Here is a 27988-nt window from a genome sequence, read left to right on the forward strand (position 1 = left end):
TTCCAATCACAAAAGCTACGGGATAGAACTTGGGAATGCTCCATCCCTCCTCCACGATTTTCTGCTACAGGACAGCTAAGTAGGGTTGACATGCACTTGGATGAGCTCCAGCTGAGTAACTGGGAGAAAACAAACACAGGGTGTAGTACAGAATATAGACTCAGCATGTAGTCATGGTGCACACTGAGGATCAGCAGTGTGGAGTCCACAGGAGACTACACTTACATCTCAATGCACACATAACCAATCCAATCTCTCATGGGAAACCTAATCTCCCAGCAATGCCAAAGGGCTCTTCTTTCTCAGTGTTTCCTCAGCCTCTTGTATCTCTGATTAAAATCACTATTGATATCTCTGATTATGGGGTATAGAGCATTCCTCATCCTTCTTTATTTCATTTTTATATCCTTTTTGCCTGAAGCAACAAAAACTATCAAACATATTGAGGATTTCAATCCAGTAGTTGTAAGAAAAGAAGCTGCTCTTGGCTTGCATTCACTGCTTGCAAAACTAGAGTGGTGTTTCTTTCATCACACTCCACCTTCCTGGAGAATTTCAGCCCTGGTGAGGCTGGCTTTGAAGTGTTTCCCTCTCCTCCTCTGTATATTTTCTCTGTTCTTTTTAACTCCTTCTACTAGTGGTGCTCAGTGATCCCTTGGTTCTGACAGCACTTGCAAGAGGTCTCCTTTAGATTATGCCTGGTTTCAGCTACCTGGGAACAACCAAAGGAAATCTGATGTCACCTCCCATGACCCAGAGGCTGTGCCTTCCTGACATGAGCACAGAGGCATTCACTGGTTGTTTTGGACTGGACTAATCTAAAAGAGGTCTGTCACAAGGCTTATTTCAAATTTATACTACCTGTTTTTCATGTCAGATTTAAAACCTTTCTTTCTAACATTATACACCATGTGTAACAACAAACAAAATAAAATTAATTATGATGAAAGATGTTTATGCTGCATTTTTGAGTGCTTTCAGGAGCATAAATATACATTTTTGCTTTTAGGCTATATCCAAATAAATACAATATGCCAATTCAGAAATATGGTGGCAGGAAAGCTTTATGCTGTTTAATTTTAGCAGGATGCTTAGTGTTAAACTTTGACCTCATGACTCAAAGGAAAAAAAGATGCGTATTTAAAAAAAAGAAATAATTATTCTACCTCAGTATGTCTATCTTTCCTATATTTAACAGAGAGACACTGTTTAAAGTCATTCCTAAATTTAATTATTTTAAAATTTAATACCACCAATGACAACAGAGCAGCGTTTTCATGACGTTGCTTTTTTAATATTTCTCATTTTTCTTTAGATGATTTCTTGATGAGTTAATATATCTATCTCCTTAACACACTCACAGTTCTCAAATACAGAACCCCTACATCTTCTGTCTTTAGGTTTATATCTGGAATTTAGAAGCTTATAAATCTTCATGTTATTCTGTGAGTCTGATCAGAATATAAATATGCATACATTATATTTATGTTAAATATATATATCTATCTCTCTTGCCTACATTGTCTACGATGGCTCAGCAAGAATATGATCATATTCAGTAGATGCAGGGATTTGTATTTATTTTTATATGAAAAATGATACACCCTCAGTTTTTCCTCTAAAGTATTAATCCTCTTTTTGAGCCACTGCCCTGAATAATTATGTCACAGAAAATAACAGTTACAGGGCAACAACATTAACAAAAAAAACAAAATAAAAAAAGAAGCAGTAGTTTGAAATAGTCCTTTATATAATACTTGTAAAGCTCACTACTTCAAACATGCCATTCACTGAATCTTGTGACAGTAATAAAAATGAATAGTGCCCTTTAATGTCTTAAACTCTACCTGCACAAAATAGCTCAAATTTCTCTACAGGTGCCAGTCTCTCCCCACATCTGCACTAAACACCTCCCTCACCTGATCATCAGTCCCCTTGCCCTGCTGAGACCTTCAGTTAAGAGAGTGATGGCTGGTGTGTACATTTTGGAAAAAATTGAACATGGGTGAGATGGGGTATGGAGATGAAGAAATAAAGGGAACGTGTCATGGGAATGCCTGCTGGAAACATGGTTCTTTCAGGTGATATGGGAGCACTGGAGACAATTCTGCTGCAACATCAGACCACTATGTTCTCCATAATCCTTGATGGATAGTCAAATGATGCCTAACTCTTTTATAAAAACTTCATGGATGAAACTAGTTCTGCAGTATTAAGGGCAAGAATCAACATGCAATACCTAATCAAATGTTTGATACTAGTGAGCTCAGCCAAAAAAAATGAATGCCAATTTCATCTTACTGGCTCTTGATATTCATAACTGCAGAGTGTCTGTCACAATCATAGCTAAATTTGAAAAATGATAGATCAGATTTTTAACAAGATATGGATTGTTCAGGCACTATGTTTTAGCACGAATACTTATCAGACTGGACAGAAATTCAAAATCTCCTTTACATTGCAAGACTTGGTCACAGGAATAGCAAAAATAAATCACTTTTAAAGGTGAGATTTCTGGTCTTATTAACATCTTTCTGATTATCAAGTCCTAAATCACTTTGACTGTAATAATGAATGATCCTATTTTACACAAACATACATATATATCCACTGCACACAGGAGACAGAGCTAAGGTTGCCATAGGAACTTTACCTCCAGATTTTTTGGTTTTGTATAATTAAAATAACAAGTCTAATGTTTCAATAATTTAGTTTTATGCATTAATCAATTGTGTTCATGTTTTATTTAGGCAGGAACTCAGTTTATCCAATGGGTATGGTCCAATGCAATCACTTTATTCAACATTTGCTTTTCTAAGCAGGAAGCACTTTAAAATGAAGTCACTCAGCACGAATGACTAGGGTATAGTATAGAAATAGCTGTGTCGGTCTGAAACCAGGTGGTTCAGGTGCTGATAAGGTAACCTCCACAGCATCAACGAACTTAACACAAGTTGTGTGATTGCACTGTAGGCTGTGCCAGCTTTTGGCATAGGCTGATGCTAAGGAACGGGAAGAAGTGGAACAATTCTGGGATCTGATACCACCCCTCCCCTCCCCCAGCCATTGCCTCATATAGATTTAATCAACCATAAGGAGCATCAGCAGTCCCCAGTCTTGTTCAGCAGGGTTGTTCTCCACTCGCTCTTTCTAGGATCATCCCTTTTCTTCTCTTATGCTCTTTCAGGCCAAGTCCCAACTTTGCCTGAATGTTCAGAAAACTTGAGCTAGCTCTGAGTATAGGAATACACTCAGGCTCCTTCCTCTAAACTTAGGCTCTCGATTTGCAGAAGAGCTGACCTGAAAACCTCATTGATGTTAGAGATTGCAAGTATGCAGCAAACGGTTCTCTTCAACAGGTCTTATCTCCAGATGAGGGCTGTTGTGTCTTAAAGAAATTGCTTGAACATACCAGAAAAGAAGAATGGTCATTGGAGTCTTCTGTCTTTTCAGTAAACACAATCTTTCGTGTTATCAATCTCTGAAGCAAGGTATAATATCAAAAAAGGCAGCAGCCTTTCCTACATATTTAAACAAGTTTTTTCCTCTAGAGGCTTGGACCAAGCCATAGGCTGCACCTAAAACAGAGGATCCTAGCACTGCATAAGCAGTATTGATCCACTTGCAGTAACAGTGCCGCAACTGACCTCAGGAACATTAAGTTCATTGCCTGCAGTTGACATACACATTTAGATACCGCTGTCAGTGCTGCAGACATGGAAAATGGGATTTCTGAAGAGTCAGGTGGTGTATTCAACGGAAATGGAACTCAGAAAAGCCAAGTCTTCGGCACTGTCACAAAATGAGACCCTGCCATATAGGTCTGCATTGAGGAAGAGGTTTAGTTAAAATATTCAGTGTAAGTCTCCTCCCTACAGGAATAGCACTTAATACATGTTAAAATATAATTGTATAATTGGAACTCAAGTGTTTGGGTTATGTAAAAGATGCTGTAGGCGTATCAGCTTAGACAAAGGTAATTAGATCTCGTATATTATCATTTTTCCCTTAAAGGGATAATCAGCAATATTTTTTATAGTAAGGATGCTTAAGTCTAGGAACTCAGGGGAAAATAAAGTGTTATCTGAACCTCCTCATTTAGCTCTGTGTTTGGTTTTTTCCTTCCTCTGTCGCTGACTGGACTATACGAATATTCTTGCAGTAGATTTCTTGCTTAATGCAACCCCAGCTGAGTGCCCACACAACAGCAACACTGTTACTGCCTTTGGTGAAATCAGCATAAAACTGAGTTGTCTGCAAGCATCAATCATGATGCTTAAAATAGGACTTGATAGTAGCATTAAATAATACAATACTTAGCATGTATATATAGTAACAGGTCATACACCGAAGTCTCAAAAGAAGTCTGTGACAAGGCCACAAATAGAAGAAATCAGAGCTTTAATCTGTCCTTGAGGCAAGGGTTAACATTAAACAGCCACATATCACTGCTTAATTCAGTCAGTTTGGCAGACACAATAAAAATAAATACGATTTTATTCACAGTAAGTTGAATGACAATCAATGGCTCTACAGCTTTTGAATACCCAATTGAAGCTCTAGAAAAATCAAGTGGATGTACAAGAGGACAGGTTCCTATTCCATTGTAGGCTGAAGACAGGAGAATGGCCCCCATTTCTTGGATTTTCAAGTACATTTCAAAGCAAATAGAGAGGAAGACCTGTTTGTTTTGAAAATGGTACACTGAATCCAGTGGAACAGCAGAGCATAAATTCAATCTGTTGTCTTTTTTTTTTTTTCCCTCTTTTAACATAAAAGAAGATATGTACAGTTCCTACAGTCAGGATAACAAAATAAAGCCAAACAAAACCCCCATGTACAAGAGTGACACCAGATATTTTCTAATTTCTCTACTGTAATCCATGCTTGATTTTTCAAATACAAGAAAAACATCCCATAGAAGAAGTCCCAGGAAGAAAAACCCAGCCCTTAAGCTCCTCATTGAGAAGTTTGTAGAAACTATGGAATCTCCAAATCCAACAAAAATCACAACTGAAATCTAGACAAAGTTAATCCAAATTATAAATATTTCCCTCCTTTCATATTTCACTCCCTGTACAATGTCAACTGAAGACCTCCATATCTCTGCTCTACTCATATAAGGCTTTTTGAGGAGTTTGAGAACAGTACAGATTTTGGGTTTCTAGGTAAGTCAAAGCCTCCTCTGGTAAATGAAAGGAAAAGAACTGGATTTTGGCTTTGTTCCTAAAGTCTCAAAAGATCAAGACTTGCAGACTGAAAAAGCTGGGTGGTCTAAACAATATTTCTTCTTCAATACTCACCTGCACTGACATAAGAGGTGGGAAGAAGAAAGTAAGTCACCAAGACCCATAGGACAAGCTTGTCTGTCTTCCCTTATTTTGACCCACACTATACATGTGACAGGAAGGTGGACAGCCTTTTTCCAGAGGCATTTCCAGCACTAATTCCAGCAGTTCAATTGAATTTTTACCTGAGACTAGTGACTTAATAAAGGATTTTTTAGAAAGCAGCTATTCAGACTCAAACCTGACAGCAAAAATTACAGACCTCCTTAAAAAGTCAGAGCTTTTTTCACTTGTCAGTTTTTCAAGATGCATTTGTTCTATTATAAAATGTGTTTTCTGGTGTGGGATCGCACCTGAAACTGATCTTTGCAGACAGCAGCAGAGCACAACACTGTATTAGGGAGCAGGGAATAGCAGCAAATTGCTGTGTCTCTAAGCAGTCTGTATTCTCCTTTGGGGTCAAGCAGGAGCTCAGCAGCAAGCTGCTTAATGCATGTTTGTATGAACCTTGCAAGCAAGGCCAATAGGTTATCTACATCCAAAGAAGCGATAAAAAAAAGCTATAGTTGGTAGCAAACACAGCCAGAAGGCCACCATCACCTGAAAACTGGTTATTTCCAACAACAAAGCAACAAAGCTGCCAAATCCTCAGGTGTCTCCGCTCATATTTATGGCATTCAATGTTTAGTAACAAAAAAAAAAAAAAGCCAACCAAAATCTTTGCTCTTCTTTTGAGATCTCACTGGTAACTGGTACATATGATAGGTGTCTACAAAGTCTTTCTCTTTTGGGAATGGCACTGTGCCTTGCACACTGGTGGCTCAAGAACGTTCTTACAAAGGGAGAAATTAACTTCATTTTCAAAGCTTCACACACAGAAAATGCAATTTGCAGAGTAACAAATACAAAAACTGTTCAGATCTTTCCGGTTTTTAGCACCTTCTCTTTTGTCCTGATACAACTTCATTATTTTCTTATTCTTTGCAGTACATGCTAGTCTTTTTGGAAGAAAAGAAACCATTCCAAATTAGTCATGTCAATAAAACGATTTCTGACTTGCAGTTAGTGAATGAAGATTATCAGAACTTTTATTCACATGCAGAAAATAACAATATAATAGCTAAGAAACGGAAAATAAATGCTGTGTTTACTCTAATTTATTCCTTTTGCATGCCTTGTTTTGTACTCAAAAAAAAAAAAAAAGCCTTCTAAAGCATGACTATCTATCTCAGTCGTCTCTGGCAAGTTCTGTGCCAAAACTTGTTGGGCCTATGTCCAACTAAAATCAAACAGATACCAATGGACCACATGTAACATTGTACTTTATACTCATTTGATGATCTGTGGAGCTTTTGTCAAGCTAATACAAGTGTAATAGGAAAAGCAAAAGAAGACAATCTTCTGGGGCCTTCCACCCTTTAAAATTGAGGCAATATTTACAGACCAAATAACAAAATTTCTTTAGGTGCCAGCTCTGACTGAGGAAATTCTGCTTGTAAGCATCTTAATAAAAAGTGCTAACTCTAATTTCTGAAGCTAAACTACACCAAAGGATAAATGCCTCATTAAGTGCCATGCTTTGGTCTTTACCTCAGTCATTTATGTGGCTTTTCAAAAACTAGAGTTATTAATATGGAGGTATTTCACTACGATATGCTTTATCAGTCTTACCTTGGTCTCTGCATCAGCTTCTCACCATTTAACTAGGGGAATAAATTATGTAGGAAATTCAAAGTGGAATCTTCTCCCTTTCCCTCTCTTGGCTTATTTTAATTTTAGTTGCCTTTAATTCAAGGAGTTAAAACTTTATTAAAAAAAGAAATGCTTTAAATATGTGGGCAGGATTTAACTTATTATAGTTTTGACGACAAATTATTTACTGAACCATTCAAAGTCCTGTTTAACTTGTCATTCTTGCATAAGAAATGTTAGGGACCTGCCAATGTGCATTTTATATATAAGGCAAATAGACCTCTGTATCACAAACATTTTTGACACTTTCAAATGCAGCTTTACAGCCTTAAACAGATATTCCACTTCTCCCACTCACCCACCATCTCATCCAAGGCCTACAGTCACTAAATTTTCAGATTTAAGAGTGGGAGTATTGCTAATGTACCAGGTAAGTGCAGAGTTCAGTGATTTGTTTGTGCGTATGTACACATATTTGAGAGGTTCTGGGCACTTTTCTTTATTCCTGTCTGCCATTTGATCTAGAAACGCCCTCTTAACTTCAATCTCCTTTTCAACTATATCAGCTGACCTAGGATCTAACACTGAATTTTAAGAATGAATGGCGACAGCAGAGAAAACACTTATGCATGTTCGAGAAGGAAAGCTAAACAAAGTAGAAGATAAGACATAGGGCTGAATAAAGGAAGCGCTGGAGGAAGAGATGTACCATACAGTCAGATCCTTAGAAGGTGCTTGATTGCCTTGAAAAGCCAAGGGAGGCTGGTACCTAAGTATCCAGAGGATTTCAAACCAAGAGTCCCATAAACTCTTCCTGAACTTTGTTACAAACAGAGAAACTGAAGCACAAAAGGTGAAATCCTAGCCCCTGTAACAGAAGCCTCTACAATCTAAGCCTCTGACAACACTCCTGATTTATCAAAAGGGGGTTACATTGATTCTCTCCACATCTCCTATGGAATCAATAAAAGAACAAAAAATAACACTCAGAACATTTAACCTCCTTTCCCTTGTTTTAAACACTGGATTATTCTTCCCAAATATCCTTCTGTTTTAGCTGAAGAGATATTTCACCTGGCACTAGTTGAAACTCAAACCGTTTCTTCTGCAATGTGAGGTGTATGGCTGCATGCTAAACCACCTCTCTTTTCTTCTGCTTTCAGTGAAAATCGGATGAGGTCCTTTGCAATCAGCATTTCTATGATTCTGTGATTACTTTGTACACATTTTTATAATGTGAGCCAACCCTTTCCTATTTAGGCTCCTTTCTTATATGAATAAACTGAAGTCAGTAGAATAAAAATCATCAGACTACAGAACTACTAATTCTTATTTAATAACTCATGGAGCCTTATAGTGTCCCTACTGATCAATACAGTAAGTCAAGAAATAGCTAGTGTTTGCATGCAGAATGTGGATTAGTTTCAGAGCAGCTCCATTTCTCTGGCTTAGCACACTGGAATTTTTATTCCAAATACACTGGCAAGTAGTAGCTAATGCTCTGTGAAAAGGTGCCACAATCCAGCACCAGTAGGAGATTTATACAGCCAATCTGTACAGATCAGGCAATTTCAGACAGCATGTTAAGCCTCTGATTTAGGAAATCAGTCCCAGCACAAGATGCAATAGCCTGAGGTTCAACACTCAGCACTGTGAGAGACATGATACTCCTCTGTCTCTAGAGCTGTACCTGGCCTGAGGAAGCAAGTTTGAAGCTCAGGGGCCCTACAACAGTAACACTTTTAACACAAAAGCTCCTTCTTCTTAACCAGATCTTGCAATTCTCTGCAGATTTGTCTCACAAAGTCTTACTTCCCTCTATCTCTGCAAGATTCCAACATCTTTATTGGCTATGAACTTCAAGATGCTGCAAAGGCATCCCTTAATGATGTAGAATGAAAAAACTCCATGCCTGGAACTCATGTGGGGTTTGATGCATATAGTAAAGAGTGCAAAACATCAGGGCTTTACGGCAAGAGGTGTAACAGGCTCGTCTATAATACGTACATACACACAAAATTAGATCCACCAGCATATTTTCTAGGTCATCTTCTTCTCCCTCCTCTGCTTTTCGCTCCTCCCCTGAGTTCTGTTAACTGTTCTGGAAAGGAATACATTTCAAAATATATCACCAAACTTTGCCTTCCAAAAACATATTGTCCTGTTTGTTTGGGGGTATTTTTTATATATCCCAAACTACTCTTTATGGAATATTAGTCCTCAGTTAACTTTGCCAGTGCAAAAATGCACTATGCTGTCTTCTGTGTCAAGTTTTTAGTTCCTATCTAGCTAACTTACTATCTTAAGCCAAAGATCAGAAATCCAACTACAAACACTACCACAGGCAAGAGAATGTAATAAGTAGAAAAGGTATAAATTTTATTTATTTTCTAGGTACAGTACAAAACACTGTTACTGACAGTACTGAAAAGACCTTCAGTCACAGCTCTGCAGATTGTCATGTCCTGGATTTGATGGGACTCTATACTGATTTGTTTAACTTATTGTAGACTGCAGAATCTGAGATTTAATGTCTAGTTTAAGATGAACATATGGCCCTCTGAATTGGGCTGAATGTCCCTCCTAACAATCAGCCTAACCAGAATTCCTGAACAGCCACAAAATTTGTGGGATGCAGTTACCGATTTGCTTCCCTGCAACAGGTTCATGTACACCTTCTTGTCTGCTTCCTGCCTCATTTATCATTCTGTGATAATTTTTAAATTTTTGCAAAATAAAAACTCAAATAACCAGAGTTCTGGAAAATGCTTTTCGTCTACAACAACTTTATATAATAAATTAGATGATAGTATATGGATGGATGGATGGGTGGAGATAAGAGCGTGCTAGCATGTTCATCTCAAATACTCACTTCCAGGGCCTTGTAATTCAACAATAACAATTTTCTATGGGCAAAAATTAGGAAATAAAAGCTCAGACCTGAAGGAAAAACTTTTAAAGAAGACGAACAGTTGTATTTGAAGGCATACCTGAAATAAATACTGTGTAGATAGTACTGGACAGCAAAAAATAAGTAAGAAATGCTTTGATTTGCACTAATATAATTCCATTTTCACGTTTAACCTCCCCTAACTTAGCTCTCCATAGATTTATGTTGGTCCTTAAAACCAATGGTGCATTGTACTCACACTGTTCAATGCTGTTTGCATTCAATAATTATTAATTGTCAGTACTCCTCTGAGGCTGGTATTACCAACTTGATTTTCTAGAAAGAGATGCAAGGCACAATTTGCCCCAGGCCACAACAAGAACTCTATGTGAGAGCCAAAAATAGAAATAAGGAGTTCCTACTCCCTGTCCTAAATAGAGGTCACAGACCCATCTCTGGAAGTGACTGTTTTCTCAGTGTTTTATAGATGTGGTTACACAGTTATGGAACTGTTTAATACAGACTGGGGTATCCCTGGGGTATATAAGGATTTCAAGGAATCTCACAACTATCTGACAATACCTCTTAGAAACAGTGTGACAGAACTAACATTTTTTAACAATGTACTTTATCAAATGGTTGTTATAATCAATATAGCAGTCTTATAAGGTGGTAGATGAGTATATGTAACTAATTTAAATGCTTTTATAGGTATGTAAACTTTTAATTCACTGAATTTAGACTTCTCTCTTACCTGCAGGATCTGTAGGTATTAAAAGTATAGGTGGATATAGCTACCCTAGTGGGAAGTATTCACAGAATCACAGAATCACAGAATAACCAGGTTGGAAGAGACCCACCGGATCATCGAGTCCAACCATTCCTACCAAACACTAAACCATATCCCTCAGCACCTCGTCCACCCGTGCCTTAAACACCTCCAGGGAAGGTGACTCAACCACCTCCCTGGGCAGCCTGTTCCAGTGCCCAATGACCCTTTCTGTAAAGAAGTTTTTCCTAACGTCTAGCCTAAACCTCCCCTGGTGGAGCTTGAGGCCATTCCCTCTTGTCCTGTCCCCTGTCACTTGGGAGAAGAGGCCAGCACCCTCCTCTCTACAACGTCCTTTCAGGTAGTTGTAGAGAGCAATGAGGTCTCCCCTCAGCCTCCTCTTCTCCAGGCTAAACAACCCCAGCTCTCTCAGCCGCTCCTCATAAGGCCTGTTCTCCAGCCCTTTCACCAGCTTTGTTGCTCTTCTCTGGACTCTCTCTAGTCCAGGGTGGAACACCACAATGTGCTGGACATACACTTTTGCTAAGCCCAAGGCAGCTTTCTCATAGACTTGGTCTTGGAGCTCCAACACAATATACCTGGGTATGTTCCAGCTGGACTGCCACGGGCGTGGTGGTGGTACATCCAGATAGAGCCAGAATAGAACAGAAGAGTTCAGCTGGAAGGGACCTACAATGATTATCTAGTCTATCTGCCTGGCCAGTTCAGGGCTGATCTCAAGATAAAGCATGTTATTAAGGGCTTTATCCAAATGCCTCTGAAATATAGACAGTCCTTGGGCATTGACTACCACTCCAGGAAGACTGTTCTAGGGTTTGACCACTGTCTCAGGAAAGAAATGCTTCCTAATGCCCAGTCTAAACTTCCCCTGGTCCTATTAGGGTCTCTGCACTATTTGTTAGATTTTCCAAGCTCCCAGTTGTGGAAACATGCCCGAGACCCTAAAATCACATCTACTACACTAAATACATCCATTTCTTAGCATGATCCCTGGTTCCCAGACCTAGTGATTGAGAGAATCTCAGGCCCATGCTGGTACAAAAGTGGTATGTTTATTAAATGAAACTGAGGAGATATGATGTAGCCTTTCAAATACCATGTAATAGCAAGGGGCAAGGGTGGGAGGTGTTTGAAGATATAGCCCAAAGAATAGGCTGTAGGCTGCAAGTAATCTTCCCTGATGCAGTCTCATCTATGCACCCTCTTGGGAAAAGTCCCTGGAGTGAACAAAGACATGCCTACAAATTGTCTTGAAAGAGCTTGGGAGTACACCAAAATACAGTCAAGGAACAAAATTCACAGTTTTGCAATATGGAATATCAGTTGTTAAGTAATTGAGCATAACCATTAGTCCTCTTCTGCTTAGAAATACAGCTATATCCTAAAAGCTTTGCATTTGACTCAAGGTCTGCAGATACGGGTCTGTTTCCACAGGGGATGAGCTCACATCTTGTAAAGAAAGTGACCTTATATGTGTCCACATTGTCCTCTGCAGGCAGCTACACATTGAGACAGGCTCTGTACTGCACACTTCATGGACTTCAGCGCTGTAACCAGTTTGCCTCTGTCTAATAATTCATATTTGGCATTGTCTTAATTACTTTGAACAGCTGTGAACATCTCCTAAAGGACCAAAAGTGATGTGCCAGGATTCACAGAATCAAAGTTTTTTAAATGTTAATATGAGGGAAAATTGAAAAAACAAAACTCGTCAGTTTCACAGACAGTCACACACATCCCCAGAAACCCTGCTTTCTGGTCACATACAACTTGGTGGGGATTGTTTTGGTAGATAATGATTACAATTCCTCATTGAAACCAGGTGAAGAAGGCTATTTTTACCTAATAGATTCATAATGATACTCTCAATACACTCAATAGCCAAGTGACTCAAAAGAATAGTCCAAATTATCATAATATTTATCTGTCCTGGAATAACAGATCATTGACTGAAGTGTCATAGAATCATCATAGAATGGCTTGCTTCGGAAGGGACCTCAAAGATCATCCAGTTCCAAACCCCCTGCCATGAGCAGGGACACCTTCCACTGGATCAGGTTGCTCAAAGCCTCATTCAACCTAGCCTTGAACACCTGTATGGATGGAGCATCCGCAACGTCTCTGGGCAACTTGTTCAACTTCCACTTAGAGTCACAGGAGTCCCCATCAATAATATTGCTTCCCTTTCAGGCTTTCATCACATTCAGCACAAGCTCCAGCTAGGCCCTCTTGAAAAATCCTGTCCCTAATTATTGTTAATATTATACCAAATTCTTAAAGTTCAAGGAAATATAATCAGAAAAGTGAAAGCAATAAATATCTATATTTTAATAATGAGAATGCTTCTGACAGCTACACTGGAAACATAAAAGCTACTTTTCAAAGATCAGGAGAACTGTTCAGTGACAGTTTTCAGTCTTATTGCTATTATCACTTAAATATATTTATATAACACTTCTTTATCACCACTCTCTTCTATGACATCTTTTACAGTTAAGATGAAAGCCTATATATAGCCTTCTCTTAGTCAATAATTATTTTGTAAAATCAAGCAGCTCATGTAACTCTGCACCAAGTCATTCCAGTGTTTTATATTCCTATTTGGAAGTACCTAATTTTATGTAATTATTACATACAATTTAAAGCAAAAATAGATTTTAAAAATAATGTTTCACCAAACACAGAATTCTCCTTCAAAATATTCAGTAACTCTTAGTTGTGTGCCTCCTGCCCTGCTTTTTCCAAAGGTACATTTTATTGTCATATTTATAACCTAGTGCGTGTGAACCATGACAATCAACACAGATTTATTACTAGCTTAAAAAATAAACCCATTTCCCACCATAGCTATATGTTGAAAGGTACAATACAGAGGGTATTCTTAGCATCCTTTAGTTTCAGGTGAATTTTAAGTAATCTAGAGTGATGAAAATCAGAGTCCATTGCTGTACTATCAGTAAATTATGGAATCAAATCATAGAATGGCGTGGATTGGAAGAGAGATTAAAGATCATCCAGTTCCAACTCCTGCCATGGGCAGGGACACCTTCCACTACAACAGGTTGCTCAAAGCCTCATCCAACCTGTCCTTGAATACCTCCAGGGGTGGGGCACCCACTACTTCTGTAGGCAACCCACCACTTCTCTGGGCAACCTGTGACAATGTCGCACCATCATTTTGGGAAAAAATATCTTCCTAATAGTTCATCTAAATCTCTCCTCTTTCAGCTTAAAACCATTATGCCTCTTCCTATCCCTGCACTCCCTGATAAAAAAGCCCCTCTCTAGCTTTCCTGTAGCCCCCTTTAATTACTTTAAGGCTGCTATAAGGTCTCCACAGAGCCTTCTCTTCTCTAGGCTGAACAAGTCCAGTTTTCTCAGGCTGTCCCCTTACAGGAGGTGCTCCAGCCTTCTGATCATCTTCATGGCTTCCTCTGGACTTGTTCCAATAGGTCCATGTCCTTCTTGTGCTTAGGACTCCAGAACTGAATGCAGTACTCCAAGTGAGGTCTCAAGAGAGCAGAGTAGAGGGGCAGAATCACCTCTCTGCGTGACAGCAAGCACTCTGGGCCATCAACTTGATTGTCCAGCCCCTGACAGCAGCTAGAAGCAGATATTCTGGCAAAATGTGGAAAAAAGTCCAGTTATTCAAACTGTGTAGGGGTTTGAAAATCCTTCTTGTGTCAGAAATTTCTTTCATTGTATACACTTTTCAAAAAACAAAACTTTATTTAAAAGGCCACTTGTAGTACAGTTTTCTTAATTGAAACTGTCTGCACATTTGTTACAGAGTGTTTTCTCAGGGAATCTCCTACCAACCACCCATCTTCTATCCAGCATGCAGGAAACTTTTGGGCAGTTCAGTGGCAAAAAATCACATGCAGTATTCTCTCACAAGAAATATTTTTAACAACTGATCTTGATGCTTTTAGAAAAATTGCCTGGACATCTCTTGCCTAGATGTTGCCAGTGCCAATAGATGACAGGTAGTGAGTGAGCTCTCTCCAAGATGAAATGGTAACAGTTGTTGCATTCCTTAACCACTGACTTATCTCCTATGCAACTGAGGGGATGGGCCCATCATTTCAGAGGATTCATGACCAAATTTTTTTTTTCCTTTTTTAATCCTGCCAGACCTCACTAGTGTTGCTTTTTCTTCTGCTTGACTCCTTAGGACCCTTGCCCAGTCCAACGCTTTCTCATCCTACCCCCAAGCTGCTGTCTCTGTATTGTCCTTCTCCCTGCCTTCTTGGTGCTGCCTCTGACCTCTATAGCCTTCTGCCACACTTGTGCCTCCTGTAATACTGATTTCTGCAGCACCCATGCTGAGTTCAAGATAATAAACTCAGAATCATTTATGAATCATACAATATTTTGGGTTCAAAGGGACCTTTAATGGTCCACTCCCCTATGATGTGTAGAAACATCTTCAACTAGATGAGGTTGCTCAGAGCAACAGCCAGCCTTCCCTGGAATGTTTCAAGGAATGGGGCACCTACCACCTCTTGATGGCTGGACTAGATGATCTTAGAGGTCTTTCCCAATCTTAATGATTCTGATTCTTCTCCAGGCAACTTGTAGCACAGTTTCACTACTCTCAGCATAAAAGATTTCTCCCTTATACCTAGTCTGAATATATCCTCTTTTTGTTTAAAGTCTTTATCCCTTGTCCTATTACAATAGGTCTTGCTAAAAAATTCTGTCCTCAACTTTCTTGAGGGCTACTTTAAGTACTGCAAGGCCACAGTGAGATCTTTCCAGAACCTTTGCTTCTTCAAGCTGAAGAACATCAAGTCAGAGTCTACTCACCTCTGATACCAGAGTACTTTGACATTGCAATGCTCCTCAATGACTGGGAACAAAATATTCTGAAGAGTAGGATCCACTTCAGAAACTTTTCAGTATGGGGGAGAGTTCGTGACAGTGTTCTACAGCCTTATAACTTGCTATTTTAACCTCATGAAACTTCAGTTAGGTGGTCTTTGAGCACAATGTATAATTCATCTTTTCCTACACACATTGATGATGGGTGGGAACTGCTGTGGAGGACTTGTAGTTGTGCTTAAACCAAGAGTTTAGAAGTGTAGGGTGTTATGCAATGCCTAACAGAAAAAAAAAAACCCAAAAAACCCAAGGATATGGCAAGCTGAAATCGCTTGGGATTACACCCCACATCTAGCTTGCACAGATGCTTTGCAGAAGAAGAAACCTCTCCCTGCTTTGAGCGCTGTACCCTAATGCACAAATCCTCTTTGACACAACTGACCATCCTCAGAGCTCTTGACAGTGGCAATCCTGCATATCTTCTGCAACTCCTTCCATTGCTGAGAATTTTATTTTAACACCACAGTGGCCTAAGAAGAATAATATGTGGAAGTAGGTTTCTCAGTGCTGCCGTCAAATGTTATGCATAGCAAGTGGCAGTAATGTTACAGCCGACTTACTCTACTGATTTTCTATGCACATCTAGGCACTAATATTCCTAGGCAGTAATAAGTTCCAGAACTTTCAGAGAGTTCTGGAACTCTACACAATATATCTGTAGATGGATCACAGAACTCAGACTGGCTATGAATACATTGTATTTTTACAACTGTCCACTTCTGGCCACCAAAAAAACAGAACTGAAATATTTCAGTGAAGCCAGAGGTTACGTCCACATGACTAAGCAATGTAAAGTCCCACTTGTGTTCATGAAGATGCATCAAGAAGCTGAAGCATGCAAGGCTTTGAGCATGGTCTACTGTGTATCATACCTAGATGAAGAAGTACTTTCCTGTCACCTCAAATTACTGTTTCTTACTATAGCCAGGTCTAAACTATGACTATGTAGAAAATATTCTCAGTCAAAAACTAAATGACATATTACAGCTTGTACAAAAGACTAATTGTGCTGGTACAGAAAACTAGTATTTTTTTAGTAGTTGGATCATGATCAAAATAATAAATATAAATGTCAAGATATTCAGTAATATACTTTAATATTTGTTTTAATAATAAAACCTTATGTATTGCAACAGTCTTGCAAAACATAGAAATTTTAGCAGCTGAAGAAACAAATAGTTTTACTTTCACATTCACCTTGGATAGTGGAATAGGTCACTATTTGGTTATTTCAGCTAAAATTGAGAAATAGTAGGAAAAAAAACTGAAATCAGCTATTATGCCAGAGGACTGGAGGTGATAAATGTGCTAGGAAGAAAGAAAGGAGACAGAAAAGAGAGAGAGGTATATCTTATCCCTTTTAAAAATACTTTTAAATTATGCTAGGGCAGATACCAAAATAAACCTAAATCAAAAGGAAAGTAGGATTTATCAAAATACATGGTCAAGGTCAACACACAGGGAAGTCACTCATCTTTCACTGGAATCTCCTCAATATATGTTTTTAATATAGAGGTAAAGGTGATAAGGCAGAAAACCTTATCCATGTGAGTGAGAAAACTGTGTCCGAAATCTAATTTAAATAATACCTCAGTCAATCTGAAATCCCTTCCCAGCACTCCTAATAAAAGCAAAACGAACAGGATATTAAGAGTCAGGAGATAACTCTTCTGCAATTCTGAATGAACTATTACAGGGCCCGTTTCAGCGAAATGAGTAAGCACATACTGGCATTTAAGCATGCATTTAAGTCTCAGAATCTTCAGTGGGAATCTGATATACATCTCTCATTGGAGATCTGTGAATGCAGGTGTCTATTACACACAAGCTGTCCTTTAATCCACAGATCTGTCCCGAAGCTGTGGAGCACCTCTAGGAGTTGAGTGATATACATTCACCTGCAAGATTTTGAACATGAAAGTTCTTCAAAACATATCCTGGCACTTGAGGTCCACATTTTCAAATCAGTTCATACTCCCTCTGCTTTGGCTCTGCACCGCTGTGGTGGAAACACTAGTACTTCCCTAACAGAAAGTAGGTTGCAATAGTGACACTTCTGGTAGACACTACACTGACTTTCAAATTAAATTGCTCTGAATTCTTTGCAATTTCAAGGTCAAGAATCATAAAACTTGACATCATTGGATGTAAAGGTCCAGGACAAGGTCTACTATCAAAGTTCAGGAAATCAAGTCGAAACTGAAAGCTTCCTGTAAGTACAGTTAAGACAGCTCCACTGCCTTCTTTGCAACATACGGTATAGTAAGACATGCACATCCTCTTCCAGCTCCCCCAAAATTAACTCCCTGGTGCCGCCTGTTAAGAGTGAGCAGTCTGTAAAATTATTGCTTTGGGAACAGATAAAAATGGGTATGATTGTTCTGTTGTGGAGCATTTCTCTCACTCACTTCTGTGCTCATAGGAAGACTGTATTTGACCCAAAATTAAAAGTAAAAACTAGGCAAAAGTAGAAAAGAAGTAAAAAGTAAATCAAGAGTGTGAGCAATACCTCCTTCCTGTAACTTGCACTGCCCTTTTGAAAGGACCTAGTTAATAACATGACCTGTTTATTTTATCACTTGGAGATATTTGCTTTAACATAGAATTCCTTTGCTGTCTATTTTGCTATCTATATTTTAAAACTCTCATTCAATTCAGGGGACCTATTTTCTCCTCTGCCACTCAGAATATAAAGTGTCATTCCTGTATATTACTCTCCTGCCTGAGTTCAAGACCCACATGATTGTAGAAGTCCAAATATAAAGAGCATGCTTGGATCCATGATTCCATGCCAAGTAGCTAAAATATTTCCTATAAAGAAACATCCCTACTTCTTGTTCAAACTTCATTGCTTATTAACAATGGATCTGTACACCTAACACTAGAAATATAACCCTATGTGTCTGAAGCAAAAAATTATGTCTTTAGGTATGGACTGCAGGACAAAAGGAGCTGAGAAAAAGATATTTGAAGTGAGGTGATACACTAATACGTATAGAGAATATCTCGTGTATGCCTGATGGTGGTATCAAAGGGTTCTACTCTGACATGTGTTGAACCAACCTGAGATAACTTGGTTCTCTCATGCTCCTTCTCATCTTTCTGAAAACGATCACTATCCTACGCATCTACTTTTCATTTGAGAAGTAGTTCATACACCACCCCAAGAAGATAAAACATTGACTGTGACTAACTTAATGAGCCTGAAGCACTAAAGAAAGAGGAGGAAAAAGAGTTTAAAGTTTATGATTTTTATTCTCCTGCTTCTTCCTAACGGGATCTGAAAATCATGAAAGGACTTAAGTGCATCAAAGCATATCCTTTGAAAATCATGCTTACAGGCAGGAATACAAATTGGATACTAGTCCCTAGGCCACTGGCCTAACTTTGTGGAATGGTGGCTTGCATTTAATTTCCCCTAACTAACAATTTGCCTTATTAATTAGAATTTAACACTTGAAAACAAGAGAGTTTAAGTTTTTAATGTTAAAATGAAAAATAAATACGATTTATGAAAAATATGCAAATCAGAGAAGTTTTTAAGCTGTTAAATTCTTGATGCTATTTATAACACTAGTGGCATCATGACACAGCAGTTAAATTATAACTCTTTCATCAATAGAACATATTTTTGTCTATTTAAAATGGAGGTAAAGAAGCAAGAAACTTTAGGTCAGGGAAGTCTGAAGTAACCAGAGTTTTAGGCAGGCCATAGTATGAGAAAAAGGAGAAAGAAGACAAATAAATTGTAAATGTTTGACTGTAAACTAATTTAAGCATATTCTCCGTGGGAGTAGAAGAACTGTCATTAACTTCTAGCTGAATGACATTCAGGGAGCATTGAACCATCTATAACCTATTTCAGAAAGTTACTTGAATTTATTTATTCTATTCTGTAACATAAGAACTAAAAAAAAATATAGTGGGTTCCTAGTTTGTGGACTGTACAACTGGAATTTGATTTTTGTATCTTGGCCATTTTTTAGCATTAAAAAAGTTACACAGAGGATTTTAAAATAATTACTATAGCCATCAATTTTTATATAACTACTCATTTTCTACTCTATTTAAATACAGAAGAACAGTTTTAATATCATCCAGTATTTCAGGATAACAAGGAATAGGAATGGGACAAACTCTGTAATCCCACTGTAAAACCATCATGACTGATCCAGTGATCCAAGAACCAAACTTGTTTATCCAGAGTTTTAAAAATATGCCACTACTTTTTAATTATTTCAGTTAGATAACAAATAACATTGGTTATAATATAATGTCAAATCAGGATGCATGTAGGGAAAAATATAGTCCAGTCCAACACCTTTGCTAAAAAAATTGGGGTGGGATTGCATTACATAGCCAGAAAAGAAACTTCTCTTGCTAACTGCGCCACCTTTTGATGTAAATTTAAAAGAGAAATTAAATGATTGTCCAGTCTCTAGAAGAAAACACTTATTTAATGATATTCCTGTAAACTTAAAAATGTGTTCAGAAGCTTACTTTATTCATGTAGAACTGCAGGGCTGTATACTTTAGTATTGCTCTTATGGTTAAAAGCCACATCAGCAATATAAAGGGAAAAACATATTTATTTTTGCTGGTTTGTGTTTTTCTAGTAACAGTATGCACATCAAAATCAATAAAGCTGGGCAAATGGCAGAGTAGTGGTTTAGTAATCTTAGCATTAAGTATACAATCAACTCTAAAACAAATGCTTCATAATCTGTTAGATTCTCCTATGTAGCTCTATACTCATACCCTGGGAAATAAGAAAGCTTTGCTTCTGATTTTTTTCCTAATATTAAAAATGTTATCAGCTGTAATCCCTTATTTATAGCCAACGTATCGCAATTTACACTGAAATCTCTAGTCAGACATGAAATTAAATAGCACAGATATTCAAAGGAGTTACAGCATGCATTTAAATACATAAACCACATCCTACCTTGCATCCAAACATCAACGATAAAGTGTTGTTGGTGCATGCAACTTTGCAGTGGCAAATCATTGGTGTAAAGCAGTCAGGATTTCTAACAATAGGGCACATTCCTTTAGTGCTGCAGTAGTGGCAGCCTGCTGAAGGCTAAAAACAAGTAGCTCGTACAGCACATGGAGTGGCAACATATGCTGCTCAACAGCTAGCTTTTCTCTTGCTCATCAGAAGCATCCTGCTTGAATCTCTACCTGTGTCCCATTCAGCCATCCCCTTCTTTGTTGATGAATCAATGATGCAGCATTGATCACAAATCTCAGGATTCCCCCTCCTCGGGGAAATTAGTTTTCACATCGGGGAAAAAAAAAGAAAAAAGGAAGAAAGAAAAAAAAAAGAGAGAGAGAAATGGAAATGAGGGGAACTAGCAGGTGTGGCAGTATTAGCATGTAAAAGGATGTAAACGCCTACTCATAACAATCACACAAGATTGTCATGCTAGCTGAAGTGGGCAGAAATTATTCCATCGGAAGAAAAATACTGCAGCTCCTGATTTGGTAAAAAGCCAGTGAGTTGCTGCAATACATAGTCATTGTGGGGAGAGAAGAGAAAAAAAAATTACTTATCTAAGAAGCCAGAATCCTCAGCCTTTATCAATATGCATTCCAGTAAGGATTCCCTTCCCAGCGCCTCCCCGAGAAAAAGAATCAAATCAGTCGCAACTCCAGAGAAGCGATGACCTTTGCTTTCTCCAAAAAGATGAATCTCAGCATGAAACAAACTGTACTCAAACCTGAAAATCCCAGATGCTGAGAGTTTGCAATCACAGAAATACAAGTAACGTTTATCCAATCCTGGCTTGCCACATGGGAGCTCTCTCCGGGCACAAATTTACAAATAGACAGGTTGAAGGATTGCAGGAGACACTGAATAAAGATATGAAGTTACACGGAAAAATGCACCAGCGTCGAGCTTAAAGAGCAACCCCCTTTAAACTCTGCTTTTGAGGCAACGTAACTACTGACTCCAGCTGGTACTGTTATCCTGTAACCTGCAAACGGCTTGCTGTATTCCAGAATTGCAATAATTAAAGAAGTTTGGGAGCATAACGCTGGTTTGGATTCAGTTACAGCTGTCGCTGTTCCTTCAGTTAAAGCAACACCAGCTGAAAATGCATAATAAAGCATTTGGATGAGCAAACTGCTAGCTGTGGTTTTTAAGAGGATTATTTATATCAAAAGCTGGATGAATATATCCTCGAGTTTTAGGTTTGGTCATGGCAGACACACAAATATAAAATGAAAAGGCTACAGTATAGAAAGTAAGGCAATGCTTTCAATGATTTCACAGCTGATAGCAAGGTAAACGCAGCAGTTGTTTCACAGTGACTTGACCCTGCTTTTTGCGACTCACTAAGCTCTGCCCATCAAATTAGAAACTCTTTCTAAAGAAATGAGAGCAGCTTGTCTCCCTGGCAATCACAAGTGCATTCTTAAAGCACAACTGAAACAATTTGCTGTAATAAATCCGAACTGAAAAAATTGTTATACAACAGAACAGAGAAAATGGCAAATGTAGGTCTCTGCGTGCAGCCAGGTCAGGCAATGTAGTCAGGGAATGGTACAGAATATTTAACAAGATCTGCCTGAGACTGAAGACCCTAATGTACGAGACCTCCTGTATTAAGATTTTATATTTATATAAATGTATATAAGTGTGTGTATTGCATGTATGTATACATCTAAATTCTAAGTAGAATTTCTTCAGTACAACTTACCCTCACTCTGTAAAGTTCAAAACCATAAAAGAACCATTCTTTTAAACAGGTTTGATCTTTTTCTTTTCACAGAATCATAGAATAGTTTGGGTTGGAAGGAACCATAAAAATACTCCAGTTTCATCCCCCTGCCAAGGGCAGGGACGCCTTCCACTAGACCAGGTTGCTCAAAGCCTCAAATGTTTTGCATTACAGCATAACTTTAATTTCATTCCATTTCTGTGCATAGCTAAAGTTCAACTTGGTATAATATTTTCTGGTTATTGTTTCTCACGCTAGGTATTTGAACTTGGAGCTTGCAAAGCCCAGCCTCAGTAAAGTGACAATACTTTCTAGATTCAAGTGACAGATAAAACTGCTCCACAATTGAAGTCACAAGCCAGTTCCATTACTGAAGATTTACTTCTTGCATATAACAGGCTCTTACAACCCAGTGTCCTCTATTCACTCAGCTTGTATTTTTTCTTCCTAACAGCTTGGACATGAACATCACATGTTATGGGAGTCCACCACATGGATGTCAGTCAGTCAGCTATTAATAATCTAAGTTCATCTGACCTGCAAGTCCAAAGCGACCTCACAGCAGCACTTCTTTCTGACTTTGCTGCGCTTGTTATCATCTGAACCAGCAACTGTGCCTGTTTAGAAACCTACTACTGTGACAAATAGCAGCCACAACATTGCTGAATCTTTGACCTGTTTATTCCTAGCTTTCCTGTCTCATTATTAAGCTATATATTATAGAGATTTTCTTTCAAGTACTGTCTCTCACATAACCAGCACTGGTGTAAATATAGAAAAGTGTAGTTTCCATGACAATACATTCCATAGTTACAGCCAGCAGCCACTATCATTAAAACATGAATCACAGTGCTACCTTAAGGTGTGAGCACACTACATCACTGGGCTTAGAAGCGTTAATTTGGGATGGGGGTGGCATGACAGTATTTTTAGGAGACGCTACTACAAAATGCCATAAAACTGTGCTATTTAACTGTTTTAGCAGTTCTAATATCCACCCATCTTAGGCATTTAAGTGATAAGTAACACTCTCAATCTGTCCTAATCATTGGCCTTTCTAATATAAGAATACATCACAACTGCACTTTTCAATGTTTTAAACATAGTGTCCTCTGATTTCAAACTAGACTTCTAATCACATAAATGTAATTTCTGATTAATATTCACGGGGTCTAACTGAAATCACCTGCATTTCATTCCAAATTCAGATATAAAAGAAGGGAAGGAAAAACAGACATTTAGCCTCTTGGATCTTAAGGATCTGACTGCATTCAGCTGGCTTATGCTCTCAAAAGGGAGGACAAATCTGTTCATTAAAATTCCCATTTCTTCCCCAGCCCCTGACACTACTGTAGATTTTCAACCAGAACAGGTTTCACCTGTGATTTCATTTCAATGTTAAGATGCATCAAACACTAATCACCTGAGTATTGCACATGGCACAAAACATCTCCCTTCATACCTGAACTAATTGTTGCTTTCAAGTGAAATACAGTTACCTGAAAAGGAAGATTCATTCTGACGACAGACTGGATTATTAACTCATATCACAATTGCCCAAGACTTTTATTTCTATTAAGTGACAACCACATACTGAAAACTGCCATAAGAGAACAATTGCTCAGAGCTCCTCCTCTGTCTGATTGGTTTTGGTTTTTTTTCAACAACGGCACTTATCACAGGCACAGATGTAAATTGCTGATTGCCAGGAAAGGCATTTAAACCAGAGTCACACTGTAGGAACAAGATTTCTTGGAAAATCTATGTCCACATTTTCAATCTGTCTGATGGAATATGCAGAAGAACATACATTGTGGCTGTTACTGGATGGAAAACAGAGTCCACAGACCTGGTGAATTTTGTGAGCCCTCCATCTTTCTTTGGACTTGAGTGCACTAATCCAGCCTATTTGCTCTGAACCACTGTTACTGCCTCAAAGAAGTGCACCTCTTTTGCTGTTAGCAAAAAAGGGATACTCACAGCTAACTGCAGTGTAGTTATCTAGTGGATGCCCCATGTCTGGAGGTGTTCAAATCCAGGCTGCATGAGGCCTTGGGCAACCTGATCCAGTGGAAGCTGCCCCAGCCCACGGCACGGGGGTTGGAAATAGATGACTTTTAAGGTCCCCCCTAACCCAAACCATTCTATGATTCTTTTTTCAGAAGCTTTGAGTAAAATGACCCCACCAGTGAACAGCAGTCACCTGCTACCATCAAAGCATAGTCTTTGCAAAAGTTATTCTCTCCTTCATCTGTTGGAATTGAGTGGAATAAGAACTGTTGCTCCGCTTACCATTTCCATTTTGGCCATTCAACTGGTAAAATTTCTGCAGCTTTACCAGTGTCTCTGCCAGTTGCCTTCACCCCCAGCCTTTGCAGGTTCTCTGACAATCTCTGCCTTTCACAGTGCCCCATTAAGTGGCAATAGATGAATTAGCTTGTAGCAATTGAGTTGCATTTCTGAAAGCATTATGGTCATGATTGCATGGTACTTCCTCACTTAATGTGTACACACCTTCTCCTGTGTTGGAGCTAGTTCAGTCATAGAATCATAGAATCCTGGGATGGCTTTTGCCGGAAGGGACCTTAAAGATCATCTAGTTCCAACCCTTCTGCCAACGGGAGGGACACCTTCCACTGGATTAGGCTGCTCAAAGCCTCAAATAGTTCAAATAGCAGTAGCTAGCCCTGCAACTGACATATCATGTAAGAGTCAAGAAGACCAATAAAGGTGAAAATAAAAGTAAAGGCCTGGAAAGTCACAAAAAGTTTTTAGATATTCACCCCTGACTGTATTAGGGTATTTAATTCAGAGGGGGAGGGAGGTTCAGTTGTCTGTTGCTTCTGTTGAGGAAATTGCTTCAGTTTTGGTGCTACAGTATACATCTGCTATTCCCCTTCCCTATATTCTCCACTCAACTTTTTGTTTAATTGCTGTAAGATTAAAAATTTCTCTTGCCATATCCATCAGATACCAGAAGATCAAGATGATCGATAGACTCTTGGTCAAGCTATAAGCATTGTTAATATTCTTCTAATCTGTTGTTAGAATTCAAAATCACCTTCTCTGCTGCTCTTCTCTGAATTCCTTGTATGCTAATCAAGCCTCCTGAAAACTAAGCTTGTTTCTGATAGTGATTAAAGAGAAGCTGTCTTCTCAAAGAATCATATTAGATGAAAGAAAAAGGGAAAAGGCTTGTTACACCACAGACAGCACATACAAAAGGAGTCAGAGAATATAAATATAAAACAAACTTGAAAGATTACCCATCAAATAGAAATGACTGAACACAACTGTGTCACATGTTCCTTAAGAACAAAATAGTCTCACACCTCTAGTCTAAATCAAAGTTTTCACAGCTGTCCTATCATTTTGAAGGACTATGCTTATAGCATTTCAAGGACCTCATCTGTGTCTGCACTTTATGTGAGCTGGTTGTTTTGGGGAACAGAATGGAGAGGACAAGCCTAAATTTTGCTAAAATTTGTCTGAGAGAATCAGGAGCCTGGGCTTAGTTTGCCTGAAAATCCACCTGCCTTTGAAACAATTATCCTACAAGCATAGAACCTTAGAATCATAAAATCATACAATAGCTTGCATTAGAAGGGACTTTTAAGCTCATCCAATCCAACTCCTTTGAAATGAGCAGGGTCATCTTTAACTAGATCAGGTTGCTCAGAACCCCATTCAACCTGACCTTGAATGTTTCCAGTGCTAGAGCTTCTGTCACCTCTCTGGGCAAGTGTCTCACCATCCTGATCATAAAAAATCTCTTCCTTTTACTAGCCTGAATATCCTCTATTTTAGTTTAAAACCATTACCCTCGTCCTATAGTTACTAATCCTACTAAAAAGTCTGTCAGCATCTTTCTTATAACCCTCCTTTAAATACTGAAAGGATGTAGTAAGGTGTCTCTGGAGCCTTCTCTTCTACTGGCTGAACAATCCCAACTCTCCCAGCCTGTCCCATGGGAGAGGTGTTCCATTCCTTGGATCATTTTTGTGGCCTCCTTCGGAACCACTCTGACAGGCTTGTGTCTTTCTTGTATTGAGGACTCCAGAGCTGGATGCAATGCTCCAGATGAGGTCTCACCAGAGTGGAGCAGAGGGGCAGAAGCATTCACCTTGACCCAATAGCCACGCTGCTTTTGATGCAGCCAAGAATGCAGTTGGCTTTCTGGGCTGCAAGCACATATCATTGTAGCCCACCCAGGAAAGACCCTACAGTCACTGGATATCAGCTTAAGAGCAGGTAAAATCAATGGAGGAGCTGCTATTTTTTTATTTTATCTGTCCACGCCTCATGGATGCTATGTTTGAATGTGCAGTAAAGGGGTAAGAGGAGACTGAATGTTCACTCCCTGCTCTTAGAAATAGGGTTAAGGCAAATTTTTGTGTGTCCAAAGGCTCAAGGACTAGACTAGATCTGGGCCAGTCCTGCCATAAGAAGGAGAGGATGACTTAGGGTGACTTAGGTGACTTAGGTGAAGAGGGTGACTTAGGTGGAGGTGGGACACAAAGCCCCAGGACCAGTTTTGCTACTTCTATGAGATGCCACTGTGACTGTCCTACATACATACAGTCCTACACATGGCCACCAGCTGTGCCAGAACATTTTTCTGCTGTGTACCAGTGAGACTCCCTCGGTAAGAAGTGCTATAAGTACTTGTAATTTTCTAGTAATTTTCCAGATTCCCCTTGAACCCAAGTAAACTTCTACTTCCATACTCTTCTTTGGTGAGGAGTTCCTCAGGTCTTCCACTTCTCCTATGACAAGTTTTCTTTTCTCATTTATTATAGTCTTGTTCTTGATGTCTTTATTACCTTTTCTAAAATGTTGCAATGGAAGAATCAAGGAACAGCCAACTCTTATCTAACTTCTACATGTCACTCAGGATTTTATAAACTAGTGCTGTATCCTCTCTAACTGGTCTGTTTTCCACAATGAATAGTTGTAGCCTAATAGATCTCAGTTATTGTTATAACACAGAATCATAGAATAGTTTGAATTGGAAGAGACCTTAAATATCATCTGGTTCCAAACCACCTGTCATGGGCAGGGACACCTCCCACTAGTCCAGGGTGCTCAAGGCCCCATCCAACCTATCTTTGAACACTTCTAGGGATGGGGCATCCACAGCTTCCCTGGGCAACCTGTTCCAGTGTCTCACCACACTCACCATAAAGAACTTTTTCTAATGTCTAATCTAAATCTTTCCCCTCCAATTTAAAGCAATTTTCCTTTATATATTTGAAGGTGGCCGTTGTTGGTCCCAACTTGTTTTACTTAATTCTTTCAAACTTTACCATAGCTCATTCACTATAAAATCCTTAATATGCTCATTCTTTTCCTCTGAAATATCTCTATGCCTCATCCAAATCATGACACTGCCCAGCAGAACAACTCCTTCTGTCTCTTGCTTACGGTAATTCTCTAAATATAGGCAAGTATTTCACATTAGCTTTGCAATAGCCTCACATTTTTCATTGAGACTCGCTCTGGGATTCATTTCTACCCATTGTTTTCTGCTGTCTATCTAATCAATACACATTTGGTATTCATGCAGTTGGATACCCCATTCCCACATGCAACATTTATATTTCATGCTATTCCTTTCAGGACATGTATTTATGTTGAACTTTACCTGTGCCATTCCTCTGGCAAATTCCAGGGTGCTCAGGATATGTACTTCAATAAAAAGTATTTGGAAGCAATT

The 27988-nt window shown here is 38.8% G+C and overlaps 1 protein-coding gene across 23 annotated transcripts in view; it reads right to left on the bottom strand.

Annotated features, from left to right (window-relative positions):
* Positions 1–27988, bottom strand: part of DLG2 (discs large MAGUK scaffold protein 2) — a 1047701-nt gene that overhangs the window by 639459 nt on the left and 380254 nt on the right. Inside the window, exon 1 of one of the 23 annotated variants that reach the window (XM_069879672.1) lies at positions 20490–21553. The exons of 20 other annotated variants lie outside the window; for them this stretch is intronic. In XM_069879672.1, coding sequence (XP_069735773.1) covers positions 20490–20591 — 102 coding nt within the window. In that variant the 5' untranslated portion in view covers positions 20592–21553. Of the gene's footprint in view, positions 1–20489; positions 21554–27988 lie in introns of those variants that run through there. 2 more of the 23 variants (XM_069879723.1, XM_069879768.1) reach the window with 2 other exon arrangements.

The sequence above is a fragment of the Phaenicophaeus curvirostris genome, chromosome 1, assembly GCF_032191515.1.
Source record: "Phaenicophaeus curvirostris isolate KB17595 chromosome 1, BPBGC_Pcur_1.0, whole genome shotgun sequence".
Taxonomy (NCBI): domain Eukaryota; kingdom Metazoa; phylum Chordata; class Aves; order Cuculiformes; family Cuculidae; genus Phaenicophaeus; species Phaenicophaeus curvirostris.